Source organism: Schistocerca nitens, chromosome 12, assembly GCF_023898315.1.
Source record: "Schistocerca nitens isolate TAMUIC-IGC-003100 chromosome 12, iqSchNite1.1, whole genome shotgun sequence".
In the NCBI taxonomy this organism is placed as follows: Eukaryota; Metazoa; Arthropoda; class Insecta; order Orthoptera; family Acrididae; genus Schistocerca; species Schistocerca nitens.
The window spans coordinates 13,253,721-13,277,395 of NC_064625.1; the positions used below are offsets into that span (position 1 = coordinate 13,253,721).

General features: G+C 44.5%; 1 protein-coding gene across 1 annotated transcript in view; it reads left to right on the forward strand.

Annotated features, from left to right (window-relative positions):
- The window catches only part of LOC126215136 (aminopeptidase N-like), a 172,133-nt gene that overhangs the window by 74,338 nt on the left and 74,120 nt on the right, over positions 1-23,675 (forward strand). Inside the window, exons 6-8 of the mRNA XM_049941799.1 lie at positions 4,475-4,780; positions 9,649-9,832; positions 20,804-20,960. Of these exons, the coding sequence (XP_049797756.1) occupies positions 4,475-4,780; positions 9,649-9,832; positions 20,804-20,960 (647 nt within the window). The remainder of the gene's footprint in view (positions 1-4,474; positions 4,781-9,648; positions 9,833-20,803; positions 20,961-23,675) is intronic.

A 23,675-nucleotide genomic window follows, 5' to 3' on the forward strand; every position in this document is an offset into this window, starting at 1 on the left:
TAAAAGGGTATTCATTGGACAAATAAATTATACTAGAACTGACATGTGATTACATTTTCACGCAATTTGGGTGCACAGATTCTGAGAAATCAGTACCCAGAACAACCACCTCTGGCCGTAATAACGGCCTTGATACACCTGAGTATTGAGTCAAACAGAGCTTGGATGGCGTGTACAGGTACAGCTGCCCATACAGCTTCAACACGATACCACAGTTCATCGAGAGCAGTCACTGGCGTATTGTGACGAGGCAGTTGCTCGGCCACCACTCACCAGACGTTTTCAATTGGTGAGAGATCTGGACAATGTGCTGGCCAGGGCAGCAGTCGAGCATTTTCTGCATTCAGAAAGGCCCACTGCAGGACCTGCAACATGCGGTCGTGCATTATCCTGTTGAAATGTAGGGTTTCGCAGGGATCGAATGAAGGGAAGAGCCACAGGTGGTAACACATCTGAAATGTAACGTCCACTGTTCAAAGTGCCGTCAATGCGAACAAGAGGTTACCGAGACCTGTAACCAATGGCTCCCCATACCATCACGCCAGGTGATACGACAGTATAGCGATGACGAATAAGCGCTTCCAATGTGCGTTCACCGCGATGTCGCCAAACACGGATGCGACCATCATGATGCTGTAAACAGAACCTGGATTCACCCGAAAAAATTACGTTTTGCCATTCGTGCACCCAGGTTCGTCGTTGAGTACACCATCGCAGGCGCTCCGGCCTGTGATGCAGCGTCAAAGGTAACCGCAGCCGTGGTCTCCGAGCTGATAGTCCATGCTGCTGCAAACGTCGTCGAACTGTTCGTGCAGATGGCTGTTGTCTTACAAACGTCCCCATCTGTTGAGTCAGGGATCGAGACGTCGCTGCACGATCCGTTACAGCCATGCGGATAAGATGCCTGTCATCTCGACTGCTAGTGATACGAGGCCGTTGGGATCCAGCACGGCGTTCCGTATTACCCCCCTGAACCCACCGATTCAATATTGTGCTAACAGTCATTGGATCTCGACCAACGCGAGCAGCAATGTCGCGATACGATAAACCGCAATCGCGACAGGCTACAATCCGACCTTTGTTGGAATTGTGTGAACAATATATTTCGTGTGTGACGGAGCAAAGTGCACTGTGTAAAATAGACCTCTTTGGCATTGCCTAACACTCTTTGTATGCGCTGATTCTTGTGTTGTGATCGCTGTAATCTTGTTTTGTTCTTGAATGTGCAAACCCAATAGGTTATGGGCCCTGTGCAAAACCCCAATAACCTTTATCAAAGTCGGAAACGTGATGGTACGCATTTCTCCTCCTCGCACGAGGCATCACAACAACGTTTCACCAGGCAACGCCGGTCAACTGCTGTTTGTGTATAAGAAGTGGGTTGGAAACTTTCTTTCAATTTGACACCCGTTATTGATTTTCCTGCTCGGGTGGTAAAGGATAGCAGCTCACTGATAGATAACTTCTTTATAGACCAAGATAAGTTTAAGCAGATAAATGCTCAGCCTGTTGAGAATGGTCTTTCTGATCATGGTGCACAGCTAGTTACAATATATGACATAGCTCCATTCAGCAATACTAAACAGTCCTCCAAAGTGGTATGTTCAGTCAACGATTTAACAATTGCAAATTTCAGGGAAAGCCTACAGCAGTTAGACTGGGATGAGGTGTACCGTGAACCTGATGCCAATTTAAAATATAATTTAGTTCATGACATTTTTGTAAATGCATTTGAAAACTGCTTCCCCAAGAAAATAGTTAAATATACTCGTAAGAAACCTTGTAACAAACCATGGCTTACTAAGGGTATAAAAATATCTTGTAACCGGAAAAGGGAAATGTATCTGACAGCAAGAAAGAGTAGTGACCCAGAAACTATCAAACATTATAAAAACTACTGTGTTATATTAAGAAAAGTTATTAAAAAATCCAGGAGTATGTGTATCATGTCTCAAATCAGCAACTCTGATAATAAAATTAAAACAATTTGGAATATTATTAAAAGAGAAACAGGTCAACCAAGAGCAGAGGAAGACAGTATTACCATAAAATTGAATGAAAACTTTACAAACAAAAAGTCAGAAGTTGAAAATATTTTTAATAATCATTTTCTAAATGTTGTGGATATAGTAGGATCCAGGTGTTCATTAGAAGATGCTAGGCTGTTAATGAAAGAGGCCATACCTATGAAATTTGATACAATTGAAATCTCACCCACTTCTCCCTCTGAAATTAGGAAAATAATAAACTTGCTTAAAAGCAAAAACTCACATGGAATTGATGGCATGTCCAGCAAAATACTAAAAGCTTGTTCTCAACAGATAAGTAAGATTCTCAGCCACCTGTGTAATAGCTCTCTGGAACAGGGCATTTTACCTGATAGACTGAAATATGCTATTGTTATACCTTTGCATAAAAGGGGGATAGATCTGATGTCAACAATTACCGTCCAATCTCCCTTCTAACAGCTTTATCCTAAATTTTTGAGAAAGTTATGTATTCAAGAGTAGCTTCACATATCTGTAAAAATGAAGTACTAACAAAATGTCAGTTTGGTTTCCAGAAAGGTTTTTCAACAGAAAATGCCATATATGCTTTCACCAATCAAATTTTGAATGATCTGAATAACCGAACACCACCCATTGGGATTTTTTGTGATCTCTCAAAGGCTTTTGATTGTGTAAATCATGAAATTCTGCTAGACAAGCTCAAGTATTGTGGCAAGAGTGGGATAGTGCACAAATGGTTTAATTCGTACCTAACTGGAAGAGTGCAGAAAGTTGAAATATGTAGTTCTCATAACATGCAAAGATCAGCACATTCCTCAAACTGGGGAACTATCAAGAATGGGGTTCCACAAGGGTCAGTCTTGGGTCCTTTGTTGTTCTTAATATATATTAATGACTTACCATTCTATATTCATGAAGAGGCAAAGTTAGTTCTCTTTGCTGATGATAAAAGTATAGTAATCACACCTGACAAACAAGAATTAACTGATGAAATTGTCAATACTGTCTTTCAGAAAATTACTAAGTGGTTCTGTGTAAATGGACTCTCACTGAATTTTGATAAGACACAGTACATACAGTTCCGTACAGTGAATGGTATGACGCCATTAATAAATATAGACCTTAATCAGAAGCATATAGCTAAGGTAGAATATTCCAAATTTTTAGGTGTGTCCATTGATGAGAGATTAAATTGGAAGAAACACATTGATGATCTGCTGAAACGTTTGAGTTCAGCTACTTATGCAATAAGGGTCATTGCAAATTTTGGTGATAAACATCTTAGTAAATTAGCTTACTACGCCTATTTTCACTCATTGCTTTCATATGGCATCATATTTTGGGGTAATTCATCACTGAGGAATAAAGTATTTATTGCACAAAAGCGTGTAATCAGAATAATAGCTGGAGTCCAACCAAGATCATCCTGCAGACATTTATTTAAGGATCTAGGGATATTCACAGTAGCTTCTCAGTATATATACTCTCTTATGAAATTTGTTATTAACAACCAAACCCAATTCAAAAGTAATAGCAGTGTGCATAACTAAAATACTAGGAGAAAGGATGATCTTCACTATTCAAGATGAAATCTAACTTTGGCACAGAAAGGGGTGAATTATACTGGCACTAAAGTCTTTGGTCACTTACCAAATAGTATCAAAAGTCTGACAGATAACCAACAAGTATTTAAGAAGAAATTAAAAGAATTTCTGAATGACAACTCCTTCTACTCCATAGAGGAATTTTTAGATATAAATTAAAAAAAAACAAAAAAACAAAAAAAACAAAAAAAAAACAAAAATATGAAAAAATAAAAAAATAGATAAATAAAAAACACAAAAATAAAAAATTGTTATATTAACTTAAGTATGTTGTTAAATTAACTTAATTATGTCATGTATTGGAAAATTTGACTCGTTCCACATCATTACGAAATATCGTTCCATGGAACTAGTATTAATCTAATCTAATCTAATCTAATCATGACAGCACGTTGTAGGTGTCGCCACCGACGCCAATCTTTTGTGAATGCTCTGAAAAGCTAATCATTTGCATATCACAGAATCTTCTTCCTGTCGGTTAAATTTCGCGTCTGTAGCATGTCATCTTCGCGGTGTAGCAATTTAAATGGCCAGTAGTGTATATTTCTAAGACTGCGCAGTGTCTATCATGGACTTCTCCAAGGAATTTCACTCACCTTGGACAAAAATACAAATATGTTCTTTGCGCTGAGACATTCACTCAGTTGGTGCCGTGAAGTGTGTGAGAGTCCCCAGTGAACGGTGGTACCGGTCTTCCACTGTCCACAGTGCTCTAGCAGGTTGTGACTAGTTGCCTCTACTCACCGTCCTTTGAGGCCCTACATGACACGAAGATGCAGAGAATTTCTGTCGGAACCGACACTTTCTGTGTGACGCCTATAAATGCCGTGTCGCGACAAGCGCGCTGTCTGGCTCTTGCAGGGAGGACGCCATCGTGGGCAGGAAGTACCTGGTGTTCCAGCCGACGCCCCCCATGAGCAGCTACCTCGTCGCCTTCATCGTGTCGCAGTTCACAGAGGTGGCGGACGAGCTGGGCGGCGTCTGGGCCAGGCAGCAGGTGGTTCAGGACGGGCAGTACGCGGCCAGCGTCACCAAGCCCATCATCGCCACCATGGAGCGGCTGGTCGACGTCTCCTACGAGACGGAAACCATCGACAAGCTGGACAACGTGGCCATCCCGGACTTCAGCGCCGGCGCCATGGAGAACTGGGGCCTCGCCACATACAGGTAATGACGACCTCCAGTGGCCCGCAGGCTGGGAAACGTCCACCTCAGTGGCGCTCGACGTCAGCAGGTTTGTAACACTCAGCAGAGTCCGTGCACAATTACGTGGTCAGTAGGACACGAGCGGGCAGCGTCGTAGTGGTGGGGGTTACGGGCAGGCGCTGAAGGGGAAATGCTGAGTGCTGGGAGGGGGGAGAGCCGTTCTAATACTGTGAAGCCACTCCACGCACACAGCAGCATGTTGACCATTCAAAAAAGTCTGTCACCTCTACTCTGGTTGGCATCTAAAGAGAATTCCGCTGAATGTGCAACAAAAGTAGAGATTTATTTTCAATTGACTTGTGAAATGAAACTTCCTGGTAGATTAAAACTGTCTGCCCGACCGAGACTCGAACTCGGGACCTTTGCCTTTCGCGGGCAAGTGCTCTACCATCTGAGCTACCGAAGCACGACTCACGCCCGGTACTCAGAGCTTTACTTCTGCCAGTATCTCGTCTCCTACCTTCCAAACTTTACAGAAGCTCTCTTGCAATCTTGCAGAACTAGCACTCCTTTCAGTTTTAATCTACCAGGAAGTTCCATAAAAGCGCACACTCCGCTGCAGAGTGAAAATCTCATTCTGGAAACATCCCTCAGGCTGTGGCTAAGCCATGTCTCCGCAGTATCCTTTCTTTCAGGAGTGCTAGTTCTGCAAGGTTCGCAGGAGAGCTTCTGTAATGATTGGAAGGTAGGAGACGAGATACTGGCAGAAGCTGTGAGTACCGGGCGTGGGTCGTGCTTGGGTAGGTCAGTTGGTAGAGCACTTGCCCGCGGAAGGCAAAAGTCCCGAGTTCGAGTCTCGGTGGGGCACACAGTTTTAATCTGCCAGGAAGTTTCATATCAGCGCACGCTCCGCTGCAGAGTTCTCATTCTGGAGGCTTGTGAAATGTTTGCAACATTCAGAGAAGCGTCATGAGTGGCGAATTTCGAGTGGAACCTACACATCTCTGTTGTTGCCATGTTAAAGTTTGCTTGTTTCGCCAAAACACAGCGGAGGTGACACAGTGTCGCCTCACTACCATGTTGTGCAGATGCAACGGCGAGAGACTTCTGAAACAGTAATTTATTAAGTTCATTAATTGAGGAACTGAGGAAAAGTAAGTTCAGTAGTTTATCACCAACGCCTCCACTGTGTGGACTACGTCACTATGCAATTATTACACACAGTAACTTGTGTAACCTGTCTGGTGTTGCTCTGAGGGGCCAGTTTCCCCTCTACTGTTCGGCCCCTCCACCTGCGCGGCTGAGCAGTCACTGTGCTTGACTACCATATCGAGGATCTGGTTTCAGTTGCTCGTAACGGCAGGGAACCTTGTGGCCAGTCTTGCGACTCACTCTAAGGTTGGCCGCACGGTACGCGGCCGAAATACCAGTTTAAAAGGTAATACACTGTGGCGCCAACGAAAGTGCTATGGGCATGCTTATTGAAATATGTAAACAGGCAGAATACTGCGCTAGGGTCATCACCACCTATATAAGACAGCAAGTGTCTGGCGCAGTTGTTAAACCAGTTAATGCTGCTACAATGGCAGGTTATCAAGATTTAAGTGAGATTGAAGGTGGTGTTATTATCGGCGCACGAGAGATGGGAGACAGAATATTAGAGGTAGCGATGAAGTCACGAATGTACCTTAAATATCAGGAATCCAGTAAAACATCAAATCTCGCTGTGGTCTGAAAATGATCGTGTGAACGGGACCAACGACAACTGGAGAGAATCGTTCAACGTGACACAAGTGCAACCCTTTCTCAAACTGCTGCAGATTTCAATGCTGGGTCATCAACAAGTGTCAGCGTGCGAACCATCCCACTAAACGACATCAATATAGGCTTTCTGAGCCCAAGGACCACTCGCGTACCCTCGATGACTGGACGACAACAAACTTCACGCGTCACCTGGGCCCATCAACATCGACGTTGGACTGTTGATGACTGGAAACATGTTGCCTGCTCCGACGAGTCTGATTTCAGATTGTATCGAGTGGATGGACGCGTACAGGTATGGAGACAACCGAATCCATTGACCCTGCCTTTCATCAGCGAACTGTTCGAGCTGGTGGAGGCTCTGTAATGGTGAAGGGCGTGTGCAGTTGAAGTGATATGGGACCTCTGATACGTCTAGCTACGACTCTGACAGGTGACACGTACGGTCCTGTCTGATCACCTGAATCCATTCGTGTACGTTGCGCATTCCGACTGACTTGCGCAAGTCCAGCAGGACAATGCGACACTCCACACGTCCCGAATTGCTACAGAGTGGCTCCAGGAACACTGTTCTGAATTTAAACACTCCCGCTGCCCACCAAACTCCCCAGACATGATTATTATTGAGAATATCTGGGACGCCTTTCGCCGTGCTGTTCAGAAGAGATCTCCATCGCCTCGTACTATTACGGATTTATGGACAGCCCTGCAGAATTCATGGTGTCCGTTGCCTCCAGCACTACTTCAGACATGAGTCGAGTCCACGCCACGTCGTGCTGCAGCCTTCTGCGTGCTCGCGGGGGCCCAACACGTCATCAGGCAGGTGTACCAGTTTCTTTTGCTCTTCAGTGTAATTTAAGCGCTCTATAATTGGCCAAATAGTGTAATTAAAAAAATGCAACACAATGAGTGGAAAAAGAATGACATTCAAAACATTTAGAAGAATTGTGACTTTGTCTCATACTGCATAATGCACTCCGATGTAAGTGATATTACTGGTGTTAATCAGTTTATAAGCCCCTCACACAGGAAACACAACAACATTTCTTTAGGCAGTGAAGCTACCTGTAGCTCGACATATGCGAGCAGCCCATAGTGGCTTGCTTTCCACGAGGTATACTTTTAAATTGTGACTAAAGCTTTTTCATTTAATAGTTATTTTTTGCCTGATATGGAAGTACTGTTTCTTTTTGTACTGTTGATCAGTGTTCAGTCTTCAAACTGTATTTCTAAGCTTTTACATAAACAAAAAGTTACCATGTCTGCTGCTGTCAAATAAAACTTAGCCTGTAAGTTGACGTACTAAATACTGTTCATCTTAACACTCAGCTGTCTATATTTTAAGTGTTAAGTAGCCTACTTATATTTACGGCTACTAGATGGCACTCTCGGTGTAATATTCACCTGCCCGCAGTTGTTAACACGGGCGCCTCAGTCTGTTGCTACCTGTGGCTTTATATATATGAGCAGCCCATAGTGAATCCGCTTACACATATTCTTTTTTAAATTTTTGTGACTGAAGCCTTCCTCGGTTGAGATCTATGTTATACGTGACATACAGGTACTGTTTCTTTCCTGTACCGTTAGTCAGTACTTAGACTTTTGCATAAAAAATTTTCCCATACTTTTGCATTTGTGCTATAGACCAATACGAATATTTAATTTCTGTCGAAGACACACATAGAAGTGTCGAAACCTGATCAAAAGGCTTAAATTTTGTGACCGAGGGCTGTAATTGCCTTAACTTTAATTTATAAACGATCGCTGACCACGTAGTCGAGTTTAAAACTTTATCACGTGCAGGATCTGGGTTCAGTTGCCAGTAATGGCACGCACCTCGTCGTCAGTCTTGGACCTCACTCTGAGGATGGCTGGACGGTACGCGGCCGAAATATCAGTTTAAGAAGTAATACACTCTGCGGCAAACAAACTAGTATAGGGATGCATATTCAAATCCAGAGATATGTAAACAGGCAGAATACGAGGCTCCGGTAGGCAGTGCCTATATAAGACAACAAGTGTCTGGCGCAGTTCTTAGATGGTTTACTGCTGCAACAATGGCAGATTGAACGTGGTGTTATAGTCGGTCCACGAGCGATGGGACATGGCATCTCCGAGGTAGCGATGAAGTGGGGATTTTCCCATACGACCATTTCACGGGTGTACCGTGAATATCAGGAATCCGGTAAAACATCAAAAAACATCAAATCTCCGACATTGCTGCGGCCGGAAAAAGATCCTGCAAGAACGGAATCAATGACAACTCAAGAGAATCGTTCAGCGTGACGGAATTGCAGTCCTTCCGTTGATTGCTGCAGATTTCAGTGCCGGGCCATTAGCAAGTGTCAGCCTACGAACCATTCAACAAATCATCATCGATATGGGCCTTCGGAGCAGAAGATCCAGTCGTGTACCCTTGATGACTGCACGACACAAAGCTTTAAGCCTCGCCTGGGCCCGTTAACGGTGATAACTGGAAACATGTTTCCTGGTCGAATGAGTTTCAAATTGTATCGATCGGATGGACGTGTACGTGTGTGGAGACAACTTCATGACTCCATAGACCTTGCATGTCAGCAGGGGACCGTTCAAGCTCGTGGTGGCGCTGCAGTGATGTGGGGCATGCGCAGTTGGAGTGATATCCCTGACACGTCTAGAAACGACTCTGACAGGTGACACATACGTAAGCATCCCGTCTGATCACCTGTATCTATTCATGCTCATTGTGCATTCCGACGGACTTAGACGATTCCAGCAGGACAATGCGACACCCCACACGTCCACGATTGCTACAGAGTAGCTGCCGGAACACTGTTCTAAGTTTAAACACTTCCGTTGGCCACCAAACACCTCAGACATGAACATTATTGAGCATATCCGGGATGCTTTGCAACGTGCTGTTCAGAAGCCCTGCGGGATTCATGGTGTCAGTTCCCTCCAGCACTACTTCAGACATTATTCGAGGTGGCACTTTGGGTGCTCGCGGGGGCCCTACACGATAATAGGCAGGTATACCAGTTTCTTTGGCTCTTCAGCATATTTGCTCGGCTGAATGCCCGAAATTGCGTGGGTTATTCTTTACGCCGCGAGTAGTTGAAAAGGCACATCTGGTGACCGTACGCTTCCAGGGAGCGGCTGATCCTGTGGGCGGACCAGGTGTCCGACGAGTACGACAAGCAGAGAATCGCGACGGTGATCGCACACGAGCTGGCGCACCAGTGGTTCGGCGACCTGGTCAGCCCGCGCTGGTGGGACGTCATCTGGATCAACGAGGGCTTCGCCACATTCTTCGAGTACTTCGCGACGCAAGAGGTGAGTCTTCAGCGGCGTTAGCTAGACAGCCTCCAGGGCTGTTCAGAGGCGGCAGGACAGAGTTTGATCCTCAAAAAGTACACACTTTTTTGTGTGGATCAGAATGCTACCTTACCTGACGCAAGGGTGGGTCAAACCACGGTCCAACACATCCACTCGCGACACACCTCATTGTTTTTGTTTACTACTTTTGATATCACTTCGTACTATCTACGTCTACACCTAATTGCACTGATGAAAAAAAAATAGTCCACCCTTTTAGAGGTTTCCAATTCACTCATGATTTACTGTCGCAACAGGGAATATGACTTACTTAATTCCTTTGGCCCCTATGGGTTCATAGGGCACCCAGGAGAACTTCTCATCCGTCTCTGTCTTTGGCCATTTTGTCCCATGTGCCCCTAGGTCCTCCTCTCTTCCCTGGGGATTCCATTTTAATGCTTTTATCTCGATGGCTCGATCTGGTTTTCTCAAGGTCTGCCAGAACCAACCCCATTTTCTCTCTCTCGTATCTGGTCTTCTATAGGTATCTGGTTTGTTATTCGCCAGAGCTCCTCATTACATATTTTTTTCTGGCCAACAGATATTCATGATGCGTCCAAGACATCTATTTATGAAGCTTTGTAGCTGGGATGTTATCTTTTTATCCATTTTCCAGCTTTCACTGGCGTACAGAAGGACAGCCTTCACATTTGTATTCAAAATACGGAATTTTGTTTTGTATGTGATTTCTATTTTTCCATTTTGGATACAATTGTGTGAAGGCACCATTTGCCTTTTTAATGCGGTTTCTCACACCATCCCCAGCTCCACCATCTTCCGTCACTATACTACCCACATACAGGAATGAGTTGACAGTCTCCAACCGCTTCTCCCCTATTAACAGTGGCACCTCCATGTTCCCTGAATTTACTCTCATTTCCTTTGTTTTGCCTATATTTATCTCGAGGCCAGCAGTCTCCGGTTCTTCTTTCGGCAAGTTTAATTTAGCTTGGATATCAGTCAGCCTTTGAGCTAATAAAACTACGTAAAATCCAAATCCTCGAGACGTTCATGGATCCTCCACTGGATTCCTTGTCTCCTGCCAGCTGTGACTCTTCTCATAACAGAGTCTAGAACAAGTAGAAAAAGTGTTGGTGATAAAATGCAACCCTGCCGGACTCCAGTTGTTACTTTTATGGGCTCTATCATATTTCTCTTGCGGAGTACGCAACATTTATAGCCATCATTTAGATCTTTTATGATGTTTAAGATCTTTTGTGGTATGCCATACTTCCGCAACACCTGCCAGAGCACTTTATGTTTCACAGAATCGAAGGCCTTTTGAAAATCAATGAATGCCAGGTACATGGGTGCTTGGAATTCTTTGCTTTGCACTAAAATGATCCTAAAAGTGTTAATAAGATCAACACAACTGCGTTGTTCCTTAAAATCGGCCTGTTCTTTACACAGTCGCTTTTCTAGAAACTCATGAATTCTGTTTAAAATAATGCTGGTGAGGACCTTACTGGACACTGACAGCAATGTAATACCATGCCAGTTGTTACAGTCTGACAAATTTCCCTTTTTTGGGAGCTTTACCACCAAACCATTTTTCCATTCCTTTGGAGATTTCACTTCAAGCCAAATATGCTTCAGCAGGGATGGAGCAGTTAAACAGTACTTTCAATATTGGCTTTCAAGAGCTCCGGTGCTATGTTGTCTAGGCCTGGAGCCTTTGTATTCTTCAGTGTTTTCAAAGCAATTCTAATTTCTTCCATTGTGGGGCACTGCAAATTTATATCTTGATTTCCTTCAACTTCCTCTGGAACATCTCTTATCTGTTCCTCTTGGTTGTCTTCACAATTTAACAGTTCCTTGAAGTGCTCCTCCCATCTCTGTGGCTGTGCCTGTTGAGTTGTAAGCATCACCCTGTCCTTGTTCTTAACTGGGCTGGCTCTGAGCACTATGCGACTTAACTTATGAGGTCATCAGTCGCCTAGAAAGAACTAATTAAACCTAACTAACCTAAGGACATCACACACATCCATGCCCGAGGCAGGATTCGAACCTGCGACCGTAGGGCCTAGTTCTTAACTGGTCCTTGACGTCTGAAGTTCTTCATTGTCAACCGTTTGGTTATATTGGGAATATGGAGTGCATAAAATGATTACATTTACAGATAAATAGCACAAGAGGTTCTGAGGTACCAGGTGTCGATCTGTGCTGAAACATATTAGTAAGTTGTGTAACAGCAGAAAATGGTATAACAGGTGTAGGATTCGTTATGAGTAGGAAGGTAGGGCAGAGGGTGTGTTACTGTGAACAGTCCAGTGACCGGGTTGTTCTAATCAGAATCGACAGCAGACCAACACCGACAACGATAGTTCAGGTATACATGCCGACGTCGCAAGCTGAGGATGAACAGATAGAGAAAGTGTATGAGGATATTGAAAGGGTAACGCAGTATGTAAAGGGGGACGAAAATCTAATAGTCATGGGCGACTGGAATGCAGTTGTAGGGGAAGGAGTAGAAGAAAAGATTACAGGAGAATATGGGCTTGGGACGAGGAATGAAAGAGGAGAAAGACTAATTGAGTTCTGTAACAAGTTTCAGCTAGTAATAGCGAATACCCTGTTCAAGAATCACAAGAGGAGGAGGTATTCTTCGAAAATTCCGGGAGATACGGGAAGATTTCAATTAGATTACATCATGGTCAGACAGAGATTCCGAAATCAGATACTGGATTGTAAGGCATACCCAGGAGCAGATATAGACTCAGATCACAATATAGTAGTGATGAAGAGTAGGCTGAAGTTCAAGACATTAGTCAGGAAGAATCAATACGCAAAGAAGTGGGATACGGAAGTACTAAGGAATGACGAGATACGTTTGAAGTTCTCTAACGCTATAGATACAGCAATAAGGAATAGCGCAGTAGGCAGTACAGTTGAAGAAGAATGGACATCTCTAAAAAGGGCCATCACAGAAGTTGGGAAGGAAAACATAGGTACAAAGAAGGTAGCTGCGAAGAAACCATGGGTAACAGAAGAAATACTTCAGTTGATTTCTAAAATCATTGGGGGAAGTGGCCACTAAACGACTATTCATGTTGAGGTGTAGAATATATGAGTCTGGCGACATACCATCTGACTTTCGGAAAAGCATCATCCACACAATTCCGAAGACGGCAAGAGCTGACAAGCGCGAGAATTATCGCACAATCAGCTTAACAGCTCATGCATCGAAGCTGCTTACAAGAATAATATACAGAAGAATGGAAAAGAAAATTGAGAATGCGCTAGGTGACGATCAGTTTGGCTTTAGGAAAACTAAAGGGACGAGAGAGGCACTTCTGACGTTACGGCTTATAATGGAAGAAAGGCTAAAGAAAAATCAAGACACTTTCATAGGATTTGTCGACCTGGAAAAAGCGTTCGACAATATAAAATGGTGCAAGCTGTTCGAGATTCTGAAAGAAGTAGGGGTAAGCTATAGGGAGAGACGCGTCATATACAATATGTACAACAACCAAGAGGGAATAATAAGAGTGGACGATCAAGAACGAAGTGCTCGTATTAAGAAGGGTGTAAGACAAGGCTGTAGCCTTTCGCCCCTACTCTTCAATCTGTACATCGAGGAAACAATGATGGAAATAAAAGAAAGGTTCAGTAGTGGAATTAAAATACAAGGTGAAAGGATATCAATGATACGATTCGCTGATGACATTGCTATCCTGAGTGAAAGTAAAGAAGAATTAAATGATCTGCTGAACGGAATGAACAGTCTAATGAGTACACAGTATGGTTTGAGAGCAAATCGGAGAAAGACGAAGGTAATGAGAAGTAGTAGAAATGAGAACAGCGAGAAACTGAACATCAGGATTGATGGTCACGAAGTCAATGAAGTTAAGGAATTCTGCTACCTAGGCAGTAAAATAACCAATGACGGACGGAGCAAGGAGGACCTATGGCAAAAAAGGCATTTCTGGCCAAGAGTGCTAATATCAAATACCGACCTTAATTTGAGGAAGAAATTTCTGAGGATGTACGTCTGGAGTACAGCATTGTATGATAGTGAAACATGGACTGTGGGAAAACCGGAACAGAAGAGAATCGAAGCATTTGAGATGTGGTGGTATAGACGAATGTTGAAAATTAGGTGGAATGATAAGGTAAGGAATGAGGAAGTTCTACGGAGAATCGGAGAGGAGAGGAATATGTGGAAAACACTGATAACGAGAAGGGACAGGATGATAGGCCATCTACTAAGACATGAGGGAATGACTTCCATGGTACTAAAGGGAGCTGTAGAGGGCAAAAACTGTAGAGGAAGACAGAGATTGGAATACGTCAAGCAAATAATTGAGGACGTAGGTTGCAAGTGCTACTCTGAGATGAAGAGGTTATCACAGGAAAGGAATTCGTGGCGGGCCGCATCAAACCAGTCAGTAGACTGATGACCAAAAAAAAAAGTGGTGTAATCTAAACGCGTGGCAATGTTGGCGCTGACTCTGGCATCGAGTCGATCGCATAGATGGAGAATTCTGTCCTGACGTACACTGAGCCACGCCTTGTCCAACTGCTAATGTAGTTCTGTAAGAGCTGTTAGTTGGCGAGTCGCAGGCATCACTTTTCGTCCCATCGTGTGTCACACGTGCTCGATTGAAGACAAGTCTGGAGATAGTGCTAGCCATGGATGTTGCTACACATCTCGCAGAATACACTGAGTTTCACGGGCAGTGTGCGGTGGAGCATTACCCTGTTGGAACAACACATCACCTTCCGAGAGCGGGCTTAACAACATTCTGCACGTACCGAGTGCTGGTTAGCACCCGTTCTAGAAATACCAAACGTGTACGAGAGTTGTAGTTTATCGCACCGCAGATCGTAAGGCCCCGGGTGGGGCCAGTGTGTATTCGACGAATGCACTGTGCCGAACAGCACTCACCAGGACTACGTCGCATGCGCAAGCGACTGTAACTTGCGTACAGGCAGAGTCTGCTTTCAGAACAGATCACGGCACACCACTCCATCTTCCAGGTGACCCTCTGATGGCACAGTCTAGCTGTGAATGTCGATGTTGTGGAGTGGGTGTGCGTGCCAGTAGTCTCACCGCTAATATCCGGTTCGCAGCAGTTCGTGTTGACACGTCTGCACTCACAAGCCGTCTTACCCGTGCTGCGGCAGCTCTACGGTCTGCGACTGCTGCCCTCACAATACGACGGTCATGACGGGTGTCTGTACTGTGTGTACATCCAGAACTTTGTCTGCAGGTATGGGGATGTTAACGCAATCACTGACATCAGGATCGTTGAACAACTGATACAGCACGTTGTGTGGCAGTTCTCCGGAAGGACTGTCCTGCTACTCGGAATGACACAATTTGGTCCCTTTCAAACTGACTCACTTGGCTGAAGAAAGGACGAGTTTGTCTCCACAGCATGGTTCCCTGCTTGCCTCACCCACTTACACCACACTGAACCTTCTCGCTGTGGACATTCCCTAATAAAGGTGAAGCGCCTGGTTAAATCCGCAGGCCAGAGCAGCCAGTTGGAATTGTGGAAAGGGGCCAAAAATGATCCGCTGTCAGTTATGCTCGAACACATATAACTTTATTTAGTTGCCCAAACGTTACAGCGCAAATTTCCGAGCTTGACTATGGACTGAATATGTCACACAGTCTTATGGCTTAAGGGCACAACCTCTTTAATTTTTAAAACGGCTAAAGTCCCATGATTTGAAATACAACTACAACAAATTTTCAGAAGGCAGAATGCGCAAGGTTTTATCCTTAAATAATATTTCAAATGAGGCTGAAGGCCCAAACAGTCTAAGACTTCACAAGTAAGAAATTTTAATTTTAAAACAACTGAAGTCCCATTATTGAAAAACATAACCACAACAAATTTTCAAAGGCAGGAGGCCCAAGGCTTTAGCCAGAAAAAAATGAAATAAATGAGGCTGAAGGCCCAAACAATGCAAGACTTAACAAGTAAGAAATTTTCAATTTTAAAACGGCTGAAGGCCCATTATCTAAAACCCAACTAAAAGTATACAAATTCCAACCATCAGCTACGAGCCATTAAAATATACAATGAAACACCAATAAGAAAAGGCAATACAGCCAGCGGCGCTCAGAAGTTTCCGGGGGTCGGTCTGCACTTGAAATGTTAACATTTGCTAATGGGAACAGGTAGTCGGCCTAACTGTATCCGATCCCCCGGCAACCCAAACAAGAGACAGTCAGCGGACCCACCGACAAGACGACTTGCTTTCCACCCGACCAGTACAGAAGGAACCCTAAAGCCAAAACGTAAAAGGCGTAGCCACCCACAAGCAAGGATGTATAAGCTGTCAAATCTACACACACTTGTTGGAAAGGAAACTTACTGAATTTTGCGTCAGCTGCCAGGGCAGGTAACCGGAACGCTAACGGCCACAAGGCGGAAAATTCCGCTGATGAACTTGGACTTCAAATAACCGAAATACAGTTAAACTCTACTGGATGGTGGCCAAACCTTCGCCAACTCGGACACTCGCTGTTGCTCACGGAAATACCCCCCCCCCTCCCCCCCAAACAGCGAACCATGAAAACCAACAGCACAATATGAACTGAATGGCTTCGCTAATTAAATCACCTCTCAACTCTAATGTCCCGGGTCGGTGAGCCACGAACCCCATAGCAATCGGAACAGCTCCCACCCACTCCAACACTGCGTAGCCAGCGAGCCCGGTCCACTGCGCCACGCGGAAATTTCCTGGCTGATCCACACCAACCGCCCGACTCACTGCCAGTAGGCTGACAACATTTTGAAACAAGTTGCCAATGGTGGAAATGACACCTACTACACACATAGTTTGACAATCACTTGCATGAAGACTTGAACGACTGAGAAATCACGAAGAGAAATCGGGAGTCGATACACACACACACACACAGCCAACCCATAACCGATCGGCGACCCAAATCACGTCGTCCAGTAGGACGACCGACCGACGATCCACGAAGACCGTCCCCCGCTCAAGTAATGTGTGGCGGCAACTGTCGGACGAGCCATGGACATCCGGGACTCACTGCTGCTCCATCTGGCTGAACTAGTGCTGCGTTCCAACTCCCCAGATGGGAGGCTGGAACTGCACTTCTGGCATGATCCAACTCACTCCACGACGGGCGACCACCAGGAAGTAATAGCAGTCCAGCAAAGATAACACTTGAGGGCTATGTCGATAGGCGCTGCTGCTGCCTCTCACGGGAATGCCATACAGCAACTCAGTGACAACAGATATTGAAACTAACATAACGAGGTGGCAGCATGCAGAAAAAAGGGTGCAAAATAAGAGATGGCACGAGCGCGAGCCAAGCACTGCACAGATGGCGCTCTGGCAGCTGTTCCACTACGCTATTGGTGGACGACGTTGAAACCATTATCAGTACATTTACTATCCCTGAAACCATTATCAGTACATTTACTATCCTCAAAACCATTATCAGTACATTTACTATCCCCAAAACCATTATCAGTACATTTACCATCCCCAAAACCATTATCAGTACATTTACTATCTCTGAAACCATTATCAGTACATTTACTATCCCCGAAACCATTATCAGCACATTTACTATCCCCGAAACCATTCTCAGTACATTTACTATCCCCAAAACCATTATCAGTACATTTACTATCCCCGAAACCATTATCAGTACATTTACCATCCCCGAAACCATTGTCAGTACATTTACTATCCCCAAAACCATTATCAGTACATTTACTATCTCTGAAACCATTATCAGTACATTTACTATCCCCGAAACCATTATCAGCACATTTACTATCCCCAAAACCATTATCAGTACATTTACTATCCCCAAAACCATTATCAGTACATTTACTGTCCCTGAAACCATTATCAGTACATTTACTATTCCCGAAACCATTATCAGCACATTTACTATCCCCAAAACCATTATCAGTACATTTACTATCCCCGAAACCATTATCAATACATTTACTATCCCGAAAACGATTATCAGTACATTTAATATCTCGCAGGTGGTATATGCCATCATTTTCGGATGTACTAATTTTTTGTCCAGCAGTCTACATACACTGTAAAGTGCATCGAAGAGGGTACTTCCGTCTTACCATTCACATTCTGTATGAATATGTGGGGAGCATGATCACTTAAGTGCCTCCTTGCATGCTTTAACTAGTTGCACTTCTTGAGCTTCTCGTAGCGTATTTCATGACTAAATATTTCATAGGTGGATGGTCGGATGTTAGTATCCGATGGACACAATACTTCAGCAAGTGATCACGTTGCCATCGTCGAGCTGATGAAGTTACCACTTTAGGGTCTGCGTGGTGCTTTTTTTGCCCTTCATCCGTTCCCCATCCTTCTGATTTGCCAGTCTGTCCAAAGTCCACACCCAGCATCTCCTCCCTTATTCCTCCTGACGTCTCGTTGACCTATTCTAGATTCATATCTTAGATTCACGTGTGCTGGTAGCACATATCTTGTTCCTCCACCTCGCCTCAAAATCAGTTCGTTGTGGGAACCAAACTGACTGTGGGTCCTGAGACCTTGCGAAAGGGTGTGGCCATTCTTTAATGACACAGTCCCAGAAGTTGCATGTCTCTGTCAGAAAATCAGTATGGCCGTAATCCATTCTACATAATTTCGATAGGTAGTGTTTCGCGACTACTGACTTGTTAGGCTCATACACTTTGGTATGTCATTGACGCTCTTGGAAATACTCTTCGACAGTATGCACTGTCTGACCTTTACGTCCTGCCTCATTGGCAAGATATCCAATAGACTGTAGTCTGAGGTCATCTCTGACACTACCAAGCAGTGCCCGTGGTTTTGATTTTCTTCACGATCCCTGTAGAGTAAAATGTAGGAGGTTGCATCACATGCCTAGGTTCCTCATTTGATACTGGCTCTTGAAATTTTGTACGCAGTCTTTCGCGAAATAATTGCGACCTAAGAGCAAGTGTCTGCCATTTCTGGTCTTTCAGAATCTCGGTGAATCTCACCTATAGGTCGGACAGACCTGTGACCATTCGTGCTCCCCTTATTTGTACATATTCAATATCCCCTGTTAGTCCTACCTGGTGTGGCACCCACAGAACTGATCAATATTCCAAGTTGGGTCAGATGGGTGTTTCGTATTCAGTCTTCTTCGCAGGCAGATTTCATTTTCCAACTATCCTGCTAATGAACCAAAATCTGTTTCACATGATCCTGTGTCTGTGTAATCATCCCATTTTAAAATCCAACAATTATTACACCTAGATGTTTATATGAGTCTGCTGGTTCCAAATGTGACTCACTGATATTGTACTCATGGGAAACATTTCGAATTATGTGAAACGCAAAATTTTACATTTATGAACATTTGAAGCAAGTTTCCAATTATTGTACAACATCTTACTATAATCTATGTGAATGTTTGTACAACTTTTCCAAATAATACCTCACAACTAGATAATCTGAAATTAGTCTGACGTTACTGTTATGTCGTCTGCCAGTTATGTATTTCGTGGCGCATGCTGGTGGGTTGTTTGTAGTGTCGTGTCCTTCACTCTGTGCTCGTCATTTGTACCTGGGAGCCCTTATCTCTCGGAACAAACACCGTGGCAGACTGCACTTTAATTACCCTTACGATTTTGGACCACTCGATTTGATACGTGGGGACAGAGAACAGACACTGACAGAAGGCGTGAGAGGTGTAGTTAACACCCAACTGTCATAGGCAAGTCGACAAACGAGGTAGAGACATATCGGCAACACGACCAGTCTGATTCGAACTCCACTGCATCCACGAGGAGTGGATGACAACGAGTGGAACTCTAGGTATGTCAGTAGCTACATCTGGTCAGTTAGGACTCTCAGTCCTTGTGCACTGTACATATGCTTGGAGCCTGCTCCCCTGTGGCCCCTTGCAGCCACTGGCTGTCTGTCTACACTAGTAACTGTTGGCAACAGAGGCCGCAGTATACTGGAGTCAGCAGTGGGTCGGTCTTCATACATACCTGGATAATGACGACATCAACGTAGCTCTCCATCGACACAGTTTGACAGTTTCTAGTCTTGGCCATCAGCAGAAAGTAATCCTCTTGAAAATATCAAAATCTTCGACCATGGATTGTGTGCGAAATAGCTGAGAATCTGCTGCACTCTAGCCTCAATAGAAGTCTGGTCTGTACACTGTCTCTTCATTCTCTATACAGTTAAATGAATCAGTACAGTTCGTCATGGACACTGGTTGACAGTGTCCACACCCTATCAGTGGTAAAAGGTGCTACTGTTTGGAGTGACTGTATAGAAAATAGGTAAGAATCTGGGGGTGGTCTAGCCTCAACAGTGGGTAAGTCACTCCATCTGTGGGACTACCTTTTCACTCATTGCGCAGTTAAAAGTAACATGGCAATTCTGTGATTTCCTGTGGGTAGTTTTCATTTCTGGCCAATGATCGAAAGTGAACTGACTGACCCTTCAGACAAAGATTGTATGTGGACTGTCTGAGAACCTGGTGAATTATGGTTGCAGCGTTTGGTATGGACAGCTGGTGGTGCTCTCTCTTCACGCAGTATGGTTCCTTCTGAGCCCTGGTCAATGTTCTCCACCCATGGCCAGTGGTACAGACTGTTCCCATTCTTTAACAGACTAAATTTTTGGGGAGCATTTTTGGAGATGGTGTTTGATGCTGTTGGCAGATACTCTCAGACTCCCTTCTAAATGAAAAGTGTTTGAATGTCTCATGGGTCTTGAGCTACTAGATACATTGTGGTGCAAATTGGGGCCCCTCTGACAATGCAAAAAAAGAAAACCTTGGTAGCATTACCCATAGACACTTAAATGATCAGACACACTTCCAGACTTTGCCACTGCTTCTGAACTGTGTTGACACTGGGCTACCTGTCTCGTTTAGTGGTGTTATGCATCAGTGATTCAGGCTTGACGACTTGTGTCTCGGTCTGACAGGTGGAGACCGACTGGAAGCTGGACGAGCAGTTTGTGGTGATGTACGTGCACACCGGCCTCTCGTCTGACTCCTCCAGCTCTTCACAGGCACTCACCGCTCCTGCGGGCAGCCCATCTGAGGTGATGGCCCGCTTCAACAACATCGCCTACAACAAGGGTAAGTCACCGTGGTGCAATGCTTCCGATTCGTTATCACACAGATGTAAGTATGCCTGTTTTGCAGTACTGTGTATCTGTAGATGTAGATCCAATCTCGATGATCCCATGGGACTCATAGTTGGCGATGCCATTGGGTCGACGTCGGAACACATGGAGTTCGTTTGCAACACAGCGACATTTCTCAAAAATGTGAACTGAATCATTTGCGCCTGCACCAGCATCGTTCTGAGTCGTTAGCTCTGCCAGACACCGCCGCCTGTGCCGCTTTATGCAGTGGACAATTCTGACCTCCACACGCTGTGATGAGGCATCGGACACCTTGTCACCCACCCTTCGTCGACCTCCACAGATCCTCACTGTGGCACCACGTGAACAGCTGACCAGCTTCACAGTTTGTGAGATGCTCGTTCCCAGGCATGACAATATGGCCTTCGTCACAGTCGTCTATGTCAGTGGAATTCCCCATCTGCGGCCTGCACTGTTGGTGGAATAAATGCCCATTTATCTGTGATCCGCTTATGTACACAGCCCTTTCAGCTGAAGGTGACCACCGCCTATGTTCGATATCAAAATGCAATAGCCAATACAGGTGCAGGTGGCATTAGCAGCAGTGGAGTATATACAGGGTGTTTAAGTAAGAGTGTTGAAAGGTGGCTACACTGAGCCACAGCGCCAGAGATCGCGCTAGAGAGTATTGTTCCGCCGCCTCCACTGGCAGTGATTATTGAGAACTCGTAGTGGGCAGTGCCTTGGGAGAACTCGTGGAGTCAGTGCTGAGATGTCGTAGTGAGGAGTGTTTGTTGAGATGAGCTAGTAGGCAGTGCTTGCTGAGATGTGATACTGAAAAGTTCTTGTTGAGATGTGATAGTAGCGAGTCGGTGTGGAGAGATTGTAATGTCTAGAGTGCTTTTCATCAATATAAATTAAGGTAACAAACTACTTTTCTTTTCTTTCTCATTATTTCAATGTCCTGAATAATGCGTCATTACAGGTTCAGTCAACAAAGCATCTGGCTTGTGTTCTTGTTCAACAACACAAGAAATTTTAAATATCATTTATACTGAATTAATTAAAGAAAATAGAAATACCATAATTACTCAAGAAAACTAGAATTACACTCTAATACAAGAACACAAGCCAGATGCTTTGTTGACTGAACCTGTAATGACGCATTATTCAGGACATTGAAATAATGAGAAAGAAAAGAAAAGTAGTTTGTTACCTTAATTTATATTGATGAAAAGCACTCTAGACATTAGAATCTCTCTACACCGACTCGCTACTATCACATCTCAACAAGAACTTTTCAGTATCACATCTCAGCAAGCGCTGCCTACTAGCTCATCTCAACAAACACTCCTCACTACGACATCTCAGCACTGACTCCACGAGTTCTCCCAAGGCACTGCCCACTACGAGTTCTCAATAATCACTGCCAGTGGAGGCGGCGGAACAATACTCTCTAGCGCGATCTCTGGCGCTGTGGCTCAGTGTAGCCACCTTTCAGTGTCCAAAAATTTAACAGGACATAGAGGATGCTCCACAGAATAATTTGAGGTAGGGAACCTGGGGTCAGAGAATCCAGATTCAGGAGACAATATGAATAAAATCACCTTACTGTGTACTCTTTTATACAGTCAACTGCAAATACCACCACGGCCACCAGGGACAAACCATTTTCACTGTATCTTACAAAATGTGCTGGAACTTACAGCAGTCGACGTCAATGCAAGTATGACACTGGAGAACAAGGTTCTGAAGCACTCTGGTGCGTCAGATCGCATCACAGGCAGATATTATTCTGTCAACTAATGCCATTTCTATGTCCACTGGGGTCTCGTACACAAGTGACTTTAGAAATAATGAAGGGGATTCAGGTCAGGTGACCTCGCAGGCCATGACATACGATCTCCCCTTCCAATCCAGCGACCAAGAAATACAGCAATGAGAAGGTTGTGGACATTTACCTTGAAGAGAGGCGGTGTACCGTACCGTCATGGTGTGTCCGTATCCTCCCACGAAGAGTCGAGGGTACGTTCTCCAACAATTCGGGTAGAACTGTTTGCACAAATGTCAAGTACAGGTGGCCTTTCAGATGGCCAAGTAGAAGATGTGGCCCAATCAGATTGTCACCTACAACTCCAGCCCAGATATTCACAGCAAAACGTACTTGAAAGTGCGATTCTAATACAGCTTGAGGGTTCTCCTCATCCCACACATGGCTATTCCTGTTGTTCGAAATACTTATGGATAAGTGAAGTAGAGAAAACCTTGCATCATGACTTCCTAGTAATCAGACTCGTCCTCCTTAATTCCTTGCAGGAAAAAAGAAGTGTACAAGCAAATAAACAGCAGAGTACTTTTAAATTTGTGCTTATGTTAGTTGTAAAGGAGCTGGAAAACAACAATGCAAGACAAAGCAGTAGAGAAGTTTACTTCTATATCTCCTTAAGCTGCCTTCTCTGACCCCAGGTTCCCTATGTCAAATTCTTCAGTGGAGAATTTTCTACGTCCTGTTACATTTATGCTCGCTCTTACGCAAAGACCCTGTATGAAGCGTGTCGGGGGGACGCGGAAAACAATTCAGTCGTTGTCCAAATGTGGAAATAGAGCGATTTATCTGCCGTACAAAACCGCACGGTCATTGGCTTTTGCACGACTGTTCACATGCTGCTGTGGTTAAAGGATCAGTGCACGGCAAAATGGCACTATT